The sequence below is a fragment of the Metopolophium dirhodum genome, chromosome 2 (genome assembly GCF_019925205.1).
Source record: "Metopolophium dirhodum isolate CAU chromosome 2, ASM1992520v1, whole genome shotgun sequence".
NCBI lineage: Eukaryota > Metazoa > Arthropoda > Insecta > Hemiptera > Aphididae > Metopolophium > Metopolophium dirhodum.
The window spans coordinates 15,940,914-15,958,870 of NC_083561.1; the positions used below are offsets into that span (position 1 = coordinate 15,940,914).

A 17,957-nucleotide genomic window follows, 5' to 3' on the forward strand; every position below is an offset into this window, starting at 1 on the left:
AATATTAACAATATGTAACAGAAATTTAAAATACACTTGAAAATAGGGATTTTTATAATCAATCATTCCTTTAAAGGGTTAAATTAAAACTTAAAATGCAATAAAAAATAGTACTTTTATTCCTTATCTAGGTTGTATGTATAGACTTTCTGACCTTGCAGACGTTACTATGAATAAATAAAAAATTATGCTATGAACACATTTATTATATTTTTAAAAATGAAAACAAAAATAAGTTATCTAGAAAGTAGTTTCAATTGATGACAGGCATAAATAGGGATTTCAATTAATATTATACAATATTTACATATAAATATTAAATGTTTAATAACAAGATACATTTATCCACATTTTGCATACTGAATAGTATAGATTATATGTATAAATATTGTTTTATTGCATAAAATAACTCAAAATAATGTTTTTAAATTAGGTGTGGGAAAAAAATTAATAATAATAATAATAATAATGCATTATACATATATTCCAACCCATAGTAATAAGAATAGAAGACCAAAGCCAGTAAATAAGGCAGCAACAAAAGATATGATTAGTTCTTTTTTCAAATTTCTGGTATACTTTGTACCAGTAACTTCATAGACGAAAAACCATGCCGTGAAAAACACACCAATGCTGAGCAATAACAAAGTGAGGTGTGGATAAACTGCTGGGCTAACTGGAGACACATACCGCTTGTACAGTGTCATTGTGCTAAACAAAAATAACAAATTTCAATATAATTTCAGGGTACACAAAACATAAGACTAATAATAATCTACAGCAACACATATTCTGAGATATTGTATTATTATGATAAACATTTTAAAAAATATATAAATTTCAGGTTCAGATCTAGGGTATAAGACAACCTAGTAAAACTTAATCATTTCATTTTTTCATAATTTTTAACACTGATTTAGAATACATATTTAATTATTGTTACTGAGTCAGACTAAATTAATTTTCATTATTTTATTATTGTATTTATGATGTCTCTAAATAGGTTCTAGATCCACACAATTATTTTTTGGATGTGCTTTCTCTTGAAAAAATGTAGGTATTATTTTTTTTTTATATAAACAAAGGAAAGAAAACAAAGAAAAAGCAAATAAAAATAAACAAGATTTTATTTTAAAATATACAATTATTCTAAGACATTTATGAAAGTAAACAATCATAGTATAAAATAAAATTTCCTAAACATATATTAATTAAAATTATCATACAAAATAATGAATTTTCTATAAGTAATGCTTAGTTATAAACGTAAAAAATAGTGAAAATATTTGCTACAAATGTTGAAAGATAGTGAAAAGAAAAAACCCATGCATTTTGATTTAGGAAAAATATCATTGTATTAATAGAGATTTATCATTTAATACATCCACCAAAAGCTGTTTGTCGTGTAGTACATCATCAACTTCATTTTTATCCCAAAGTAACAATACTTTAGATAATCTATTTATATTCTGTCCTAGAATCTTGATTACACCTCTCGTTTCTAATAATGAACACATGGTTATGAATTCACTTAGATCCCTTACTTGAACGTTGCGTTTTTTACAAATAGTTGTAAATACATTGAATACTTTTCCTATGGTAATTACTTGATTTTTTTTACCAGAAGATAATAACAATAACAATGCGCACACCACAAATTCTTGCTGTAATGGTAATTTTTCGGAATTTTCGTCATCATTATCAAGTGCACCAGAAGTGGAATACACATTATTCAACACAGCTATCACATCATTTAATTCAATTTTTTTGTCAATTTTATCATCTGCCAACTCAATAACTCTTCTGGTAACATCCAATGCATAACGTATATCACCTCGGATGGAAGCAATTTTTGCAGATAAAAGTTGAATTGCATTGGCGGGAAATATTTCCGCAACCCCAGCATTTTTTAATCTATGAGATATAATATTAGCCAACTCTGTTTTCGTATAAGGTGGAAAATTTAGAAGTTCTGGTTGTAAAGAAACCTTCGTCTTTAACATCGGCAACAATCGATCAGTAAGATCTAAAGAGTTGGCTATACCTATGACAACTATATTTGATTGAGGAATAATAGGCCACTCAAATATTTGATACAATATAGATTGATTTTTGGATGACAATTGATCGATTTCATCGAGTACCATGAGAATAGATTTGTGTTTAGTTTTCAAGTACTGCTCAATGGTCAAAATGCATTCCCTTTGCGTGCCAGATCCGATTTTTAACATCTCAGCGATTTTGGCATACACACGGTTTGCAGATTTGATCATACTACAGTTCACATATACTAGGGTGAAGTTGTCAGTGACCAAATCGCTGGCAAACAATGAGTGAAGTGACACCGTCTTACCAGTACCCGGAGGTCCGGATATGTACATAGAAACCGAGTGGTGATCTTTGATGTGTTTTTTCAGGAACGATTTTAAACAATCTATATGCTTCTCTCTCCCGGGCAGCGAATCCGTGTAACCGCTGTGCAGATTCAACAGCGCCGTTCCAAAGCTTGATTTCGTCTGACTGTCGGTCATTTCACGTAATCGACGGACGGTTAAAAAATTACTCGATTATGTCCGTCAAATTGAGAGAGCTAAGAACAAACTGGTAACAATGTGTGGAAAAGGTAAGAGCCAAAACAAAAAGAAACGCCGGTCACGAGAACAAAATGCAAAAACTGTTAACGATAATAAGTATAATTTAAGTAAAAAAACCGATTTACCTCGTCGAGTGTGTCACAGTCGTCGTCGATAGGCGAATTCTGTTACGTTTTAATTTCTTCAGGAGGGTGAATCGCCTCAATTGTCGTTAGTCGGCTTTTCACGGCGGTATTCCCCCTGCAGTTATATATAAAAAATTAAAATAACAATTTATTGCGCGTGTACGACCACTGTGAATACGTATCAGTAGACTGAAGTTGTCAACAAAACCCATCGCTGTCCGTGCGTCGTTGTACATATATGAACGTAGTACCAGGTTTCCGTTTTTTTTTCTAGTAAACAAAATAAACCGAATCAAAATCGCGTACACGCGTCGATCTGGCCGAGTCGGTGTCTCTGTCATATAGATATTATCTAAATTCTAAAGCCATAGTGGCGTGGTCGTTATAGTCAAGCTAATAGCTATTGCTATTGACATTTGACGATAATAATAATAATAATAATATGTCGATATAACAAGTAACAATTATTAATGAATAATGACATAATAATATATTAAGTTGATAAAATTTCAATAATTGATTTTTTGACATTTGAATTTCGTCAATATTTCACATTTTTATCTGTTCTGTGTAATAATAGATATATTGTTATAATTCATAGCCCCTGCCCTACAGGTATATTTACTACAGCCAACAATAACATATTATCAACAATAATAATACAATTATTATTATACGAGTATGGTCACAGAATGGCGTTGTTGTTGTGGTGTAAGGAGTCGGGGAAAAAAACAAAATATGCAATTAGTGCGGTACGGGTTAATGTTCATATCGCGTTCGAGTGTTGATTGTGTGTGAGTGTGTGTTTTGGGTCCCGTGATATCACTATATCACGCCGACGGATGACGACCCTAATATCCTATGCGTCTGCGTTGTTGAATTTTTAGGACGGTTTATTTTTTTTTTTGCGTGATCGTTCAGTCGTTGTCACTCCGTCCTCTCACGTACGACTGCCTACCATGGCCTACATAACAAAATGCTGCTGACATCTGAGATTCGTCGACGTCTCACACGGCACGACACCGCGGCTTAAGATGTACGTACACAATCTCGATTTTGGTGACAAATGATTTTTTCTTTCGTGACTTGACCATATGACATATGTTTTTTTGCGCCTAGCAGAAGACTCAAAGATACACCACAGTCGTGACAGACAGTGCGCGACGGCCATGAGAAACATTTGTCGGTGTGATGAATGAGGACGAGATAGCCGATAAAGTATACGAGGAGAGAGAAAGAATAGTCGATCTGTACAGGAATGGACCCGGAGACGGAACGATCATAGATCCTGTTGACGATCCCACTATAAACGACTATTTCAAGCTTGACAGATTTGGATTCATAGTAGGGTATGTATCTACTACTTTTATAATATTATCGTAAGTAATTGTCTCTGGTTCTAATTTATTTACAATTTATTTTCTAGCGATGAGTCAAAGTTTAAAAAAGAAGATCCTCAAGAGATAAAAATTGAAGTAAACAGAGAACAAAAATGGCTGAAAATGATCTCCAACTGGGATAGTCTGTCCCGAGACAAACTAAAAAGACGTGTTTACAAAGGCATTCCAAATTCATTACGAGGTAAAGTGTGGGCCAAGCTATTGGGTGTTGATCAACTCACAGATGATCAGAAAAATAAATACAAAGTAACTATATATTTTTCAGCATAAATATATTAAGTATATAATATTTATAGGTAGTTATTATTGTTATTAATAATCTACATTACATTTTATAAAATTATTTAGGTGGATTAAAGTATCACTTTTTTCAATATAATAATATTCAAGTTTAAAATTACTTAATCTGTAATAAAATAATATAATAAATAATATAACTGCAATATTACTAATTATTTGTTTTACATAGCATATGTGTGAGCTGGCATGGGAACATTCACCAGATGTGAGACAAATTGATTTAGATGTGAATCGAACATATCGAGAACATATCAACTTTCGAAAACGATACAATTTCAAGCAACAAGAATTATTTAACATACTATCTGCATATAGTATCTATAATTTGGATATTGGCTATACCCAGGGAATGTCACAAATTGCAGCATTACTGTTGATGTATTTAAGTGAAGATGAAGCTTTCTGGGCATTGTCTACTCTTATTTCCAATAGCAAGTATTATATGCATGGTAAGTTTAGTATTAGTAAACATTAGACTTTCCATAAGTTAAAATCTATAGTAAAATTGATTTATCTCTTTACAAAACAAAAAAACAAAAATGTCTTGATGAATCAAAAAATTTTTTTTTCATTTACCTTAAAATTATAGTTATTGAGAGTTTATTGTTAGTGTGAATGTAGGAATAATTTAGATCAGTGTTTCTCAAACTGATAATGCGTACCACTGGTGGTACACATAAGTATACAATATGGTGGTGTATGGAAATAATATTTTCACTTATGTTTGTAACAGATCTAATATTATTTTAAGTTTTGTGTAAATAGGTACTAAATATACTGATAAATGTACCTATACTCTATCCAGTAAGATGACACGCTGATTCTTTGCGCATCCCGACTCGACAACCTGCCATTGAGACCCGCTTCTACTACGGCAGTATCATGTTGGGATGCGTGGAAGAACCAATTTTTGTAGGGCCTTGGTGAGTTCTAATGCTGGACAGAGTATTATATATTGTTTGTAAGCATTATGTTTGTTAAACATGTATTTAAATGTTGAATAGTTCTATTTTTAGTCATTAGTGGCACACAATTTACACATGAGTGGTATGCCAAAACAAAGTTTGAGAAATCCTCTGATTCAGATGATTATATGAAAATCTTATATAATTAACATTTGGTTTGAAAATTATATTTTAGGTTTTTTCATACCTGGTTTTCCTAAATTAATACGGTTTCAAGATCATCATGATAAAATAATGAATAAGTTATTACCAAAATTAAAAAAACATTTGGACAAAAATGGAGTTGAAACTGGATTATATACTTTAAAATGGTTTTTCCAATGTTTTTTGGACAGAGTATGTGCATTAATTAATTTATCTATTTTAGTAATTTCATAGTTTGATATTGATAGTTATAATTTGTTTGTATTCAATGTTAAGATACCATTCAAATTGACTTTGAGAGTGTGGGATACATTTTTACTAGAAGGCGACAAAATATTATCAGCTATGGCCTATTGCTTATTAAAACTACACCGCCACCAGCTATATGCTTTAGGAATGGATGATATACTTAATTTTTTGCAGGTGAGTTACAAAAATTTTAACATTTCAAGTATGATATTATTATATACTACATGTTGTAAAGTTGTTAGGTCTATGCTATATTATTTCTAATATACAGTTTTACAACTAATCTTGATTTTCAATTTACATATATTTTAATGTTGTCATTAATTTTCAATCAATTTGATTAAAATTGTCTTTGATTGGTTGGTGGTTTATCAACATAAATAAAATAAATATTTACTGAATAAATATTCATTGTTAAGTTATTTGTTAACATTTACAACAAATTGGTTTTATCATTTATTAATTTTCTTTTATAATGTTTGTATATTATAATTTATAATTATGTATACAAGGTGTAACAGAATAACCTGGCAAATCAAATAACTTTTTTTCTGATCAATAATAATAAAAAAACTTTTATATAAATTATAGAGGATCGCGCTACAAGTACAGTATAAAATTGTTTATTTTTAAAATTTTAAAACTGAAAATGAAAACAATTTTTTAAAATATCAATATTTTTTTTGGATAAAATTATTTTAAAATGTAATAACTTTTTTCAAAATATTCACTTTGGGAATTTTCAGAGATAGTAAATCTTAAGTTATTTATTATCTATATAATTTTCATATTATTTTAACTAGTATTATTTTAAATTTGTCCAGTATTTCTGTTACAATTTGTAACCTGTATAATATTTTATTTATATACATATTTAATGGGCGTTTTTTAATGATTAGGTAAAATTGGAACAAAATTATCAACTTACAGCAGATTATACAATTGAAAAACTTCAAGAATGTCTTGTTGAATTGAAAAAAAATAAACTTGACAATGCTGGTCAGCCATCTCAAAATGAAAAATTGAAAAGAGAGCTTGGAATATTTAATCCAGATGATATCCCTGTTAGAAAGGTAAAACTTGTTTGTAGTTAACCATTATTTTGCAATAAAATACAAATACTAATAATGTATGGTAAAATATAAAATAGTAATAAAAAAAAATGTTGTTCCAGCCTCAAATCAATGGAGTGGGAAAAATAAGAAAACCCATTAATGCCGACCAAATTCATAGTTCACCTGAACAGGATTCACAACGCCAAGGTGAGTGGACTAGATTGTGAACACTTGCCTGATGATATAATTAAACCTATGGTGTCTATAGAAACTAGTCTTCCATTTAATGTTAACGCACAAATCATAAAATTATTTGCATTTATTTAGGATATCGTAAGAAACAAAAATCGCTTTCGTTTTTATTAGTTATACATTTTATTTAATACAGCATCAACATGTCGTGATAGTTAATAATTTGTAGACATTTTAAAAACATTTTTTATGATTATTTTTTATAAATTATACCTTGCGTTTTGTTAAATAACTATAATATTTTTGTTATTTTTAGTTTAAAATTATTTATTATTATACATTTTATTTAAATAAATATTGTAAACAGATGTGTTGTTAGCTTTGTTAAATGTGTATTAAACTGTTAAAATATAATTCACATGTCTAGTTATCAGAATATTTGTTGGAATTAGTATTGTTCCTTAAAAAAAAAATATGGCTGTTCAAAAACAATGTTTACCAATAGTCTTAATTTGTTTATATTAGGCATATAAATTAATAGGCCAAAATTGAATGCAATTCGTTTTCATTTGAAAACAAAATTGTTATTTCTTTTAATTGTTTATTTTTGAGTGCAATTTTACAATAAAACTTTTCATTATTATTCTGTAGGCTTACTTATTTATTGTACATTTATGTATAACAACTATTGCGTTTAATATTTATTTTTTATCTATGTTTTATAAATAAAAAAGTATTTTTCAATTGTTTGTTTTGTTTTAAATGTAAATAATATTTATCAATACTCTTAAGTTAACTATCATATGTAAAATATTGGGAATTTAATATTTTAATGTTATGATTTAAATTCCTCCAATGCAAACAAAGCGTTAATACATATTGTTTCATTGGAAGATATTATACAACACATTTGTAACATCATCAAATTGTAAGAAAAACTTATTATAATATGATTTTGTAATAGCACTTTTTATTTTTTTAATTAGTAGATATGTTTGGCAGATTTATTCTGTGAAAAAAATTTCTTTGTTGCATGTAAAATTTGTATGTAAAAATTGGTTTGTTTATTTTGATAATCCCTCTTCATTATGCCTATACAAGGTGAGTAAGACAAAATTTAAAAGTATGTTTTACATATCTTACTATTTTTATAAATTGTATATGTTCTTAGTGATGAACAAAAGAAAGTCTAAGCCCAATTAACAAATAAAAATCAAATTCTACCGACTATTTTAAATTATAATTCAATCTATGTTTAAAATACATTGCAATTAACTATATATAAATGTTTTCAGGTTCAATTATTACAAATGGTAAAAATAGTTTGGATGATGTAAGCTCAATTGTTGGGGACAGCTCTAGACGCTCATTGCTAGACACTAGTGTCACTTCCGCAGCCACGACAACAGTATCTCCACAAAGTATACAAAATGATGATGCTGGATCGGATGTTACATGTGTGAGCCCTCAGCCTGATGTGCTTCGCATATATGTACCATACGATACTCCAACAAAGAAATCACCTACTTCTGTTTCAAACAAAATTACAACAATTCAGGTGATAGACGAGATGGCCACTCCTACTGTAGAAACAGATGGTATGTTTAAAGCGGTGTCTACTATAAACTAATCATTTGTTGAATTAGTTACATACTAAATTGGCTGTGATTGAATATATAGTTGGTGGCTACTCTATGATCATAAGCAGTACTACTTTCCATGTAAATTAGTTATACCTATTTTGTATTGTTGTATGCAGTACACAATTTGTTCTTGGCAAGATGCTCAGATATAGCTTTAATCCGGCAGTTGATATAACATGCAATAATTATGTAATTTATATCCCAACAAGTCATTAATTTAAATTACTTAATAATAAAATGGTGCAGAAACTATACTGACAGCTTTTAAATCCTATGTTAATCAGCCTATGTTGATATTAATTATTTACAACATAATGTATAAAAAAGGATACAATTCCTTATATATAACAATACTTCATTACTTCTATACTTATTTTATTTTCAATTGAACAAATCTTTAAGTACCTTGTGTCTAATGTTAAATATGATAGAAGTTTCTTTATTACATTTAATGAAAATAAAATATAATATAATAATGTTCAAGAATACGGTAGCCGTGTTTGATATAATTTATTTATCTTGCATAATATTTAAAATTTCAAGTTAAATGAAAATTATAAATAACATTTATTTGACTATTTTGACTATCTATAAATGTTTATATGTTTTAATTCTAAAATAACCAATTTATAAAAATTAATACTATTTATTAATAATTTTTTTTTATTTCTGTGAATTAGATCTCTTATTTACATTACAATTATATTCATTTATATACTATTATACTTGTACGTGATTTATAATATAATTAATTAATAAACTATTGTAGTTTTACACATAGTATAACATATTTTTATAGTATATAATTGAGCAAATTATACCTTAAATTTATTATAACACATGTGTATTGCCTTCTTTTTAGAATAAATTTGATTAAATACTTGATAAACAAAATCATTAATACATGTTAATAATTAAAATATGTATTATAAAAATATAATTATCACGTGATAATATAATTGCAATGTCTTATTAAAAGTATATTCTCTATCTTACTATCAGTATTAAATTAAAAATTATAAGTATCAAAGTAATAAGAATGTTAACTAATTTGTTCATGTTTTAGTTAAATGATTTGATAATCATTTTGGTTGATTATAAAAAATTAGTCTTGTTTATTTTAAATGTTGTTTGTTAGAGAAAAATATTTCTTTTCAGATGCCATAATTATTTAACTAAATGCTCTCTTTCAATATAAGACTAAATTCATTCCAGACGTTTTGTATTTTGCACAAATAAATAAAATGTATATATTAAATGAGTTAAGATTGTCAGTTGACAATACAAATATTAAATGTATTAAATAGATATAAAAATTATAAGCAACAATTTATTTTATGAAAGAAAAGTGAAGTGTATTTTGACATGAAAATATAACTGTTTTTAACAAACACCTTTAGCTTGTCTTATAAATTAATATATTATATATTTTTAATAATTCTATATGGTAATTACTACTTCTACATTATTATTAAGTTGTATTTTATGACATTAGATGTTAACTTGGTGTTCATAAGACATAATATAGATGTTAAACTTATTACACTTAGATAGAATTGTTAAAACTTGTTTTGTAATTTTAACATTATATATAGATTGTGAATTTTGAATTAAAATCTTGTTATAAATGGGAAAGTTGCAACTTGAACAAATGGTTACGTTAATAATTTATTGATTGTATACTAACTGAACGATTAATTACAATGAAAACATTACATTATTTTCATTGTATAAAAAATATTCGAGACTGTGAACATAAAAAAGCAAGGATAATAGTTTCTTGACCGTTCAATCTGTATAGTTTATTTATTTAAAAAAAAAATGTTTATATACATTATAATTATTAATTTATTGTAATTGATAAACATTGTACTGTAGCTATTTAATATTATTAAAATTGGTCAACGACAATATCATTGTATTTTTATTATAATTATGAATTTTTATGATATAATATAATAATATATACATTATAATATAATATATATATATTTATGTATTATACCTAAATGTATATTTACAATAAAATTGTTTGTATTATTTTGTGATTATAATTTTATCAAACTGCAAGACTATTACTACTATTATTATTAGTAGATAAAAGAGATTAGATTTACTGTATAATTACGTTAAGTAACAACATCAGTCTCATCTACTATTTATGATAAATTTAATATTTTGTTTGTCTGTTATCAACATTTGTTAGTGCAATAAAAAATCTGTATTAACATACATGTTGTTGGTTTATATATAAATATATATTTAGGTCTATGTAGGCCCATACATCTTATTGCTTAGACCAATTGCGCCCGACTTTTGTCAAATCCACATTTGAAATATTTATAAGTTATTGGGAGCCGTATATTGTATTGTTCCTATACTTTGCACTTTGCAGTAGCCAGTAGGCACCTCAAATATAACATAAAATTATCTAACATTTTATCAGAATAAAAATGTATTAACTACATTAATGGCACATGATATAAAGCACTTGATATATTCATACAGACAGATTCTAAGTTTTCCCATACTGAAGAAATTGCTCCCCCCAAAAAAGGGTTAATGTCCTTCAATTTTTTTTTGGTTACCTTTAATAACTGAACTATGCTTGCAATTATTTGAAAGTAAGAACCATTTAATCAAAGCCCAAAGGTTTTGAACTTTAACTGGAAAATTAAATAAAATAGGTATGTAGGTATAAATTGAATTGGTACACTTTTAAATAATTTTTCATATTCTGAGCGAAGCGATGAATGTATTGATTTTACAATGATATGTGTTTTTTTTTTTATTTATTTTTTGTATTTTTTTATTTATTTTTTTATTTTTTTGTCTGTCATCACCTTTTAGGACAGTAAAATTGCTTGGATTTTCTTCAATAGTAACTTTTCTGATAGGAAAGTGAATCTAGTTGGTACTTTGGGGGGTCAAAAATAAAAATTTCCCAGTAGTTTTCACAAGCGACGTGAAAAACAAAAGAAAAATTAAGGAAAAACGGGAATTTTTACGCAAAATCTGTTTTCGAGAAAATCAATTTTGGTTTTTGGTGTAACTCTAAAACAAATGACCGTAGGGACATGAAATTTTGACTGAATTTTTATATTAGCATTTTCTATACACCATAAAATTAACAAAATATTTTAACTCTTTTTGAGCTGTTTACGGCCATTGTCAGTTTTCAATTTTTTTAGTTTTTTTTTCTATAAATATCAATAAAATTTTATCTGTTGAGTAAAAAAGCTTGAAAAATTAATAGAAGGCTCCTAGGTTATTGTTTCAAAGGCAGATGAAAAAAATTAAAAATCCTTAGTCAGTTAAATATTTTCTTATTTTATTGTAATTAAAAAACGAATGACTGTAGATACTTGAAAATTTCACTGAATGTTTATATTAGCATTTTCTATACACCATAAAATGTTGAAAATATTTTGACTCTTTTTGAGCTGTTTACGGACATTGTCAGTTTTCAATTTTTTTAGTTTTTTTTTATATAAATATCAATAAATTTTTATTTGTTGGGTAAAAAAGCGTGAAAATTTAATATAAGGCTCCTGATATATCGTTCTAATAGCAGTTGAAAAATATTAAAAATACATAAGCACAATTTTTTTTTTATAAGCATTTAAAGTTCAAATTTTGACAACATTTATCAAATTTATAATTTATTAATTATTTTGTAGTTAAAAATGTATAAAATGTGTTTAACTTTTATGGCTAAGGATTGAAAATTTAAAACAAGGCTCCACGTAAATAGGTTATATATAAATTACTTTATTCACAATAATATCATCAAATATACTTGGTAATATCATAGACTGACTGACCGTTTTCGCTCAGAATCGTTTTTCTTATACAATGATATTATATCATTGAATTCAAATTTAACACCATCCATTACAGTGACCCACTTGTAACCTACTGTACAGCAGAGCGAAATCCACTTATCCACCTTTTTATACATGATATTCCTTCTGAAAATCATTTGTATTATAATATTTTGTAGTTTACCAACTAGAAAACTTTCATCAAACTTGGCACTTGTTAATTAGCTGCCGTGACATTGTGTATACCTAATACTATAATTTAAGACGAGGTCGTGTTTATGGAGGTCTGAGGAGACTGTAACACCCCCTCTACGAAACGTCTAGAAATATTTTTAAAAACCGGAGATGAAGAAGTCGCTCACTTGTTCTGCTGTATAGAAGGTGTCCGCTGTTAAGAGTACGCTACACAGATATTATTTGTTGTCTCCGTCTTACGAGTGTATAACATAAAAAATGTACGCTCAGCAGATCACGTTAAACTCAGTTTAAAAATTAGAGTGAATCGACATATTATGAAACTTAATGGTAAGAACATTATCTGCGTTTGTATGTGGTTTTTTTTTATGATGATTCAGTTTTTAAGTGAGTTATGATCATTTTTATTTACGCTATATTATTTACACATAACTTACTAAAAAAATTGAACTATCGTAAAAAACCCACTTACAAACATAGATGTACTTACCATCAAGTTTCATAATAAGTCGATTCACTCAAATTGTTATACTAACCGAGCTAAACGCGTTTTCCTGAGCAAAAATTTGCTATGTTACGCACTTGGCACTTGTAAGACGAAGACAACAAATGGCTTTGTACCGTCCTCTTAAGTGAACTCGTATCGTTGCGCAGGGGGAATGTCGGGTATGCCATAATGGAATCCCCGGAAAAAAATCCCCAGACTACAAAATATTTACTCACGACCACATGCGACATGAACAAATATTTTTTAAACGTTAATTAGTATCTATAATTACCATTTACCACATAATTAATATTTAATTACAAATACGTATATTATATTATTAAAAAAATTATACATTATAAATAATATTTTGTTTTAAATATTATGTATTTATGTGTAATTCAACTTAATTAAATTGTAATTAAATATTAATAATATGGTAAATGGTAATTATAGATACTAATTAACGTTTAAAAAATATTAGTTCATGTTTCGTGTGGTTATGAGTAATATTGTAGTCTGGGGATTTTTTTCCTATTACCGCCATAATGGCATCCTCTGCAGAGTTATTATAACCATATTGTTTTAAGTAATTATTTGTAAATGTGTTGATTATAAATTACAATCATGAACTAAGAATTAAGATAGTTCATAGTACCTTAGTTTCATGAATTTAAATATTTTGATTATTTTTTTTATATTATCTTATAATAAAATATTGGGAGTTGAAACGAAATCAAATATTAATTAGATTTCATAATCACCACAGGTACATGCAGGTATTTATTAATAATAAAATAGATTGCTAACTCATGATAATATAGTTGAAATCAAAATCCACCATTTTCGTGAGAATTGCGGGTATTTGTCACCAGAACATTCAGGCCTCTGCGGGATTGCTGATTTTCGGCCATAGAACAATTGAGAACATTACACTTTCTTGGCCGAACGATTGAGAACACTTAAAATTAACAAAGAACTTGCCTCTGACCCATACCCCCCCCCCCCCCCCCCCCCCCGAAAAATACGATTAAGAACGAATTTACGTGCAACGTTAAAAAAGTCATAAAATTAATAATTATAATCTTATACAAATATATGGGCACCTAATAATATATAATATAAATAAAACATGTAAAATAATATTTAGAATTTATAAAAAATAGGCATGTAATATACAGAATGATTTTTTAAACATGCTCGCCTCCATTTATTCTGATAATGAGAATTTTTAAGTAGGCCTGAAAACCATATTTTCAAATTCCTGATAATTTTGTACTACTAAAGAAGTACCATGTGACGAAACATACTTCAATTTTTCAAATGAAAATTCCCCTTATTTAGTGGGTGATTCTCATTAAAATGTTGATGTTTCTAAATCAATATTTTAATATTAGTAGTTCTGAATTATTAAAATGTAATACCTACTAAGGATAAAAATCCTTTAATATGGTTTTATAGTTTTACGAAAATATAAACTATATTATGTTATATAAGATGTGGTATTCTGAGTATTCATTATACTTAAATCATTTTTACAAATTATTTATGTTGGTGGATACATAGTTATTAATAACATTTTCAAATCATCTAGACCCCCAAATCACCATAGGGCATAGACATAATATTATCCTTAGTAACTTTACCCTGTGCTGTTTTCAATATTATCTCTTCTCGAGTTTCAATTATAATGTTAATAACAATACATTATATTGCTAAATGATTTCAATATCAACAGATTATCGTTCATTATTCGATTAAATTTGGCAACGTTGGAAAAATAATTAAATATCGATCGTTCTCAATCGTGTTACCAAAAATAACGTTTTCAATCTTATTTTCCCGCTATTTTCATACTACCTAGTAGATTGGGTTAGGTTAGGTAGTACCTACAACTATCAAAAATAAAAGAATTTCGATGAATTCGATTATTTAGATTATCATTTTTTGTCATTATTATATTAATATGATAAAATATTTGTAAGTTTTTATACTGTTACTTTATTGGAATAATGAATAAATCACAATACAAACTTTTCAAATTAAAATATCTAAAACCAATAAATAAGCTAAATAAAATAATGCATGTTAATTTCTTTTCGAATTATAAGGCGAGTTATTTGTATTAAGAGTTTTTGGGGAGTTACTTTTTGTATTGAGCTAGGTATGTTTAAAAATACCGGTATAGTATCCTGCGAAAAATGTCTGCGCGTGCCTATGTAGAGAACCTATAGGTACTGAGTTGGTCACACTCCACAGTAATGGATGTGTTAAATTTGAATATATTAATAAATCATGGTATATTGGCTAAAAACGATTCTGAAGGATACGGTCTGTCGGCCTGTTTAATTGTATATGTCTAAATAAAATATTTAAAAATTAAAAAAATTCAAACGCTTGTAAAGAAATAAAACTACTACCACGTATTTTCAATTTTTCTAACTTCTTTAAGAAAAAAATAATAGGAATCTTGTTTTAAATTGTTAGAGGATGTAACACCCTCATGTGTTGTCTCCGTCTTATACTACAACATAGACAAAACGCGTTTACGCAGTCGAGTATAATTCGCTCAATTTTGGTTCTAGAGTAAAAAATACCTATTATAAAATTGAATTGTGACAATATTAATTCTGATGGCATGACGGTGCGTTTTTCCATTATTCCCAATATAACGTTCATTATATCGTTTAGAAATAGCGAAAAATTTAACATTTTTAAATTAGCTTTAACTTTTTGAAATTTAAATTTTTTCTAAAAAACTCACCGTCTTGCCCTCCGAAATATTATCATCTTTTAATTTTGTAATAGACGTTTTTATCTTAACACCAACATTGAGTGAGTTCAACCAAGCCCGGATTAAGACATTTTGAGGCCCAGGGGCCAAAGTTTTAAATGAGGCCCCTGTACGAAATAAAAAATAATAATATACATTACCTATATTATTTAATATTAGGTACCTGTTATAATAAATATATTATATAGATATTAGGTACAAAGCAATAAATAATTAATAATGTATCATTTTATTTATAAATTATAATTTACAAGCTTTTTTCCTGGCAAAATAACCATCGATTTTTTTTTAGTTGATTTATGCAGTGTTTTAGTATAAATTATAGCCTATAACGAAAAAAGTAATGGACAAATTTGAGGCCCGGGGGCCGTGGCCCCTCCTAGACCCCCTTAATTCAACACAGACTGCATAAACGTGTTTTGTCTATGTCGTAGGTACGTGTGTAAGGGTAATCGGAAAAAAAAATCCCAGGAAATAAAATCCAAAATCCCCAAAGCAAATACTTATAATATATAAAATTGTACATCATAAAATACTCATGACTCGCTTTAAAATTAAAATATAATATAAAGCCTATGATATTGTCTAAATAATAATCTTAATTCTTAACTTTAAATTTTATAAGAAGTCAATAGGTAATTCACTCCAGTAGCGTATATAGAAATAATTTTTGGGGTAGTCTATATAATATGATTGACTATTAAATGATTTTTTAATTTTACAGTAAAATCTAAACAAATTTGTTACTTATATAGTCATCGAAATTACCTCCCACTAAATATAGATAATTGAGGTGTTATTACTTTTTTTCGTCTAGATAATGTTATTAGTTATTAATTTTAATTATAAAATTGATAATTGTAGTATATTACATATTATTAATACTTGAGTTAAAAAAATCATTTAAGATGTTATTGATATTATGAATTATGATTCATAAACAGGAAATACGATTAATTTTAAAAATATTAGCTCATTTATAATATAATATTACCTATTTAACATCAGTATAATATTTGTCAAATTGAGATTCAACTTACTGTACTTGTAATTGTTATTACTTATTACCAAAACGTATACCCAGGGCCAGCGCTATACATTTTTTTAGGAAGGGTTGTATTCACTATAACGTGCCGACTATATTATTTCAACATACTCAATGACTCACGTAATTTTTATAAAATTATGACCTACCTATTCACATTGTCGTACAGTAAGTCAATATTAACTCAAAGCTTAATAACGATGGTCGATAACATAGAATATTGATATACAGCTAGGATATAATAGAAAGAACTGACAAATAAAAATACAATTCATAATAATTAAAATATACGATACAAAAATATAATATATTATCCATATAGTTATATGGATAGTAAGCATTCTTATACTTATATTGGGAAATTTCCAGAAACATTTTGAAAAAAGTTATTACATATCAAATTAATTTACTCCAATATACCATTGATATTTAAAAAAAATAAACAACTTGACTTAAAAAAATCATTTTTACCATCAATATTTTTCTAAAAATTACTATTACAAATTAACTACTTCAAACTTTTCCAAAAAATCTTAAAAAACATTTTAGATTTTCAGCATTCAAAATAAAAATACAGTACTAGTATTGCGAGTGTCTATTAAGTATTAACTATAATAAGTAAAAAAAAGTGAACTTTATTCAAGTAAAAGAAATTGTTATTTAAATATGCAAATACAATTAATATTTTTATGTTTTTATTTATGGAAATATTTGATTATAAATTATGATGTCATAGTGAATGTATGGCAGTACGTTTTGCCTCAAGACTTAATATTTATAAACAGTTTTTTTCCATGATAGAATGTATCAATACACAATAGATAATTATAACTTATACAGTACCAAATCAAAAATATTTGGTTTGTGGACCTGCATTAATCTGGTCACAATAAATTTTCATGAAATATCACAATCAAGGAATAATAAAAAATAACAATAGTGAAG

At 27.2% G+C, this 17,957-nt stretch overlaps 3 protein-coding genes across 3 annotated transcripts; 1 reads left to right on the forward strand and 2 right to left on the reverse strand.

The window, feature by feature from the left end:
* Positions 1-96: 96 nt before the first annotated feature.
* Positions 97-2,909, reverse strand: LOC132939890 (transmembrane protein 258). Its single transcript, XM_061007301.1, has 2 exons — positions 2,720-2,909; positions 97-711 (listed from the first exon to the last, which is right to left on the reverse strand). Exon 2 carries the CDS (start codon positions 705-707, stop codon positions 474-476), a length of 234 nt encoding a protein of 77 aa, XP_060863284.1. The 5' UTR covers positions 708-711; positions 2,720-2,909; the 3' UTR covers positions 97-473.
* Positions 1,110-2,713, reverse strand: LOC132939889 (cell division control protein 6 homolog). Its single transcript, XM_061007300.1, has one exon. It carries the CDS (start codon positions 2,529-2,531, stop codon positions 1,350-1,352), a length of 1,182 nt encoding a protein of 393 aa, XP_060863283.1. The 5' UTR covers positions 2,532-2,713; the 3' UTR covers positions 1,110-1,349.
* A 454-nt stretch (positions 2,910-3,363) lies between the features above and the next one.
* Positions 3,364-9,674, forward strand: LOC132939887 (USP6 N-terminal-like protein). The gene is made up of 9 exons (XM_061007298.1): positions 3,364-3,755; positions 3,842-4,068; positions 4,146-4,365; positions 4,589-4,868; positions 5,560-5,720; positions 5,805-5,951; positions 6,677-6,850; positions 6,952-7,039; positions 8,320-9,674. The coding sequence occupies exons 2-9, from the start codon at positions 3,911-3,913 to the stop codon at positions 8,652-8,654; spliced, it is 1,563 nt and encodes a 520-aa protein (XP_060863281.1). The 5' UTR covers positions 3,364-3,755; positions 3,842-3,910; the 3' UTR covers positions 8,655-9,674.
* The last annotated feature ends 8,283 nt before the right edge of the window (positions 9,675-17,957 follow it).

What these genes read in the sequence shown, in the direction of transcription:
- LOC132939890 (XM_061007301.1), bottom strand. Translation starts at nt 707, where the DNA reads ATGACACTGTACAAGCGGTATGTGTCTCCAGTTAGCCCAGCAGTTTAT.
- LOC132939889 (XM_061007300.1), bottom strand. Translation starts at nt 2,531, where the DNA reads ATGACCGACAGTCAGACGAAATCAAGCTTTGGAACGGCGCTGTTGAAT.
- LOC132939887 (XM_061007298.1), top strand. Translation starts at nt 3,911, where the DNA reads ATGAATGAGGACGAGATAGCCGATAAAGTATACGAGGAGAGAGAAAGA. An exon ending in AGATTTGGATTCATAGTAGG is followed by an intron (nt 4,069 to 4,145) that starts GTATGTATCTAC and finishes TTTATTTTCTAG; the next exon opens with CGATGAGTCAAAGTTTAAAA. An exon ending in TCCAATGTTTTTTGGACAGA is followed by an intron (nt 5,721 to 5,804) that starts GTATGTGCATTA and finishes TTCAATGTTAAG; the next exon opens with ATACCATTCAAATTGACTTT.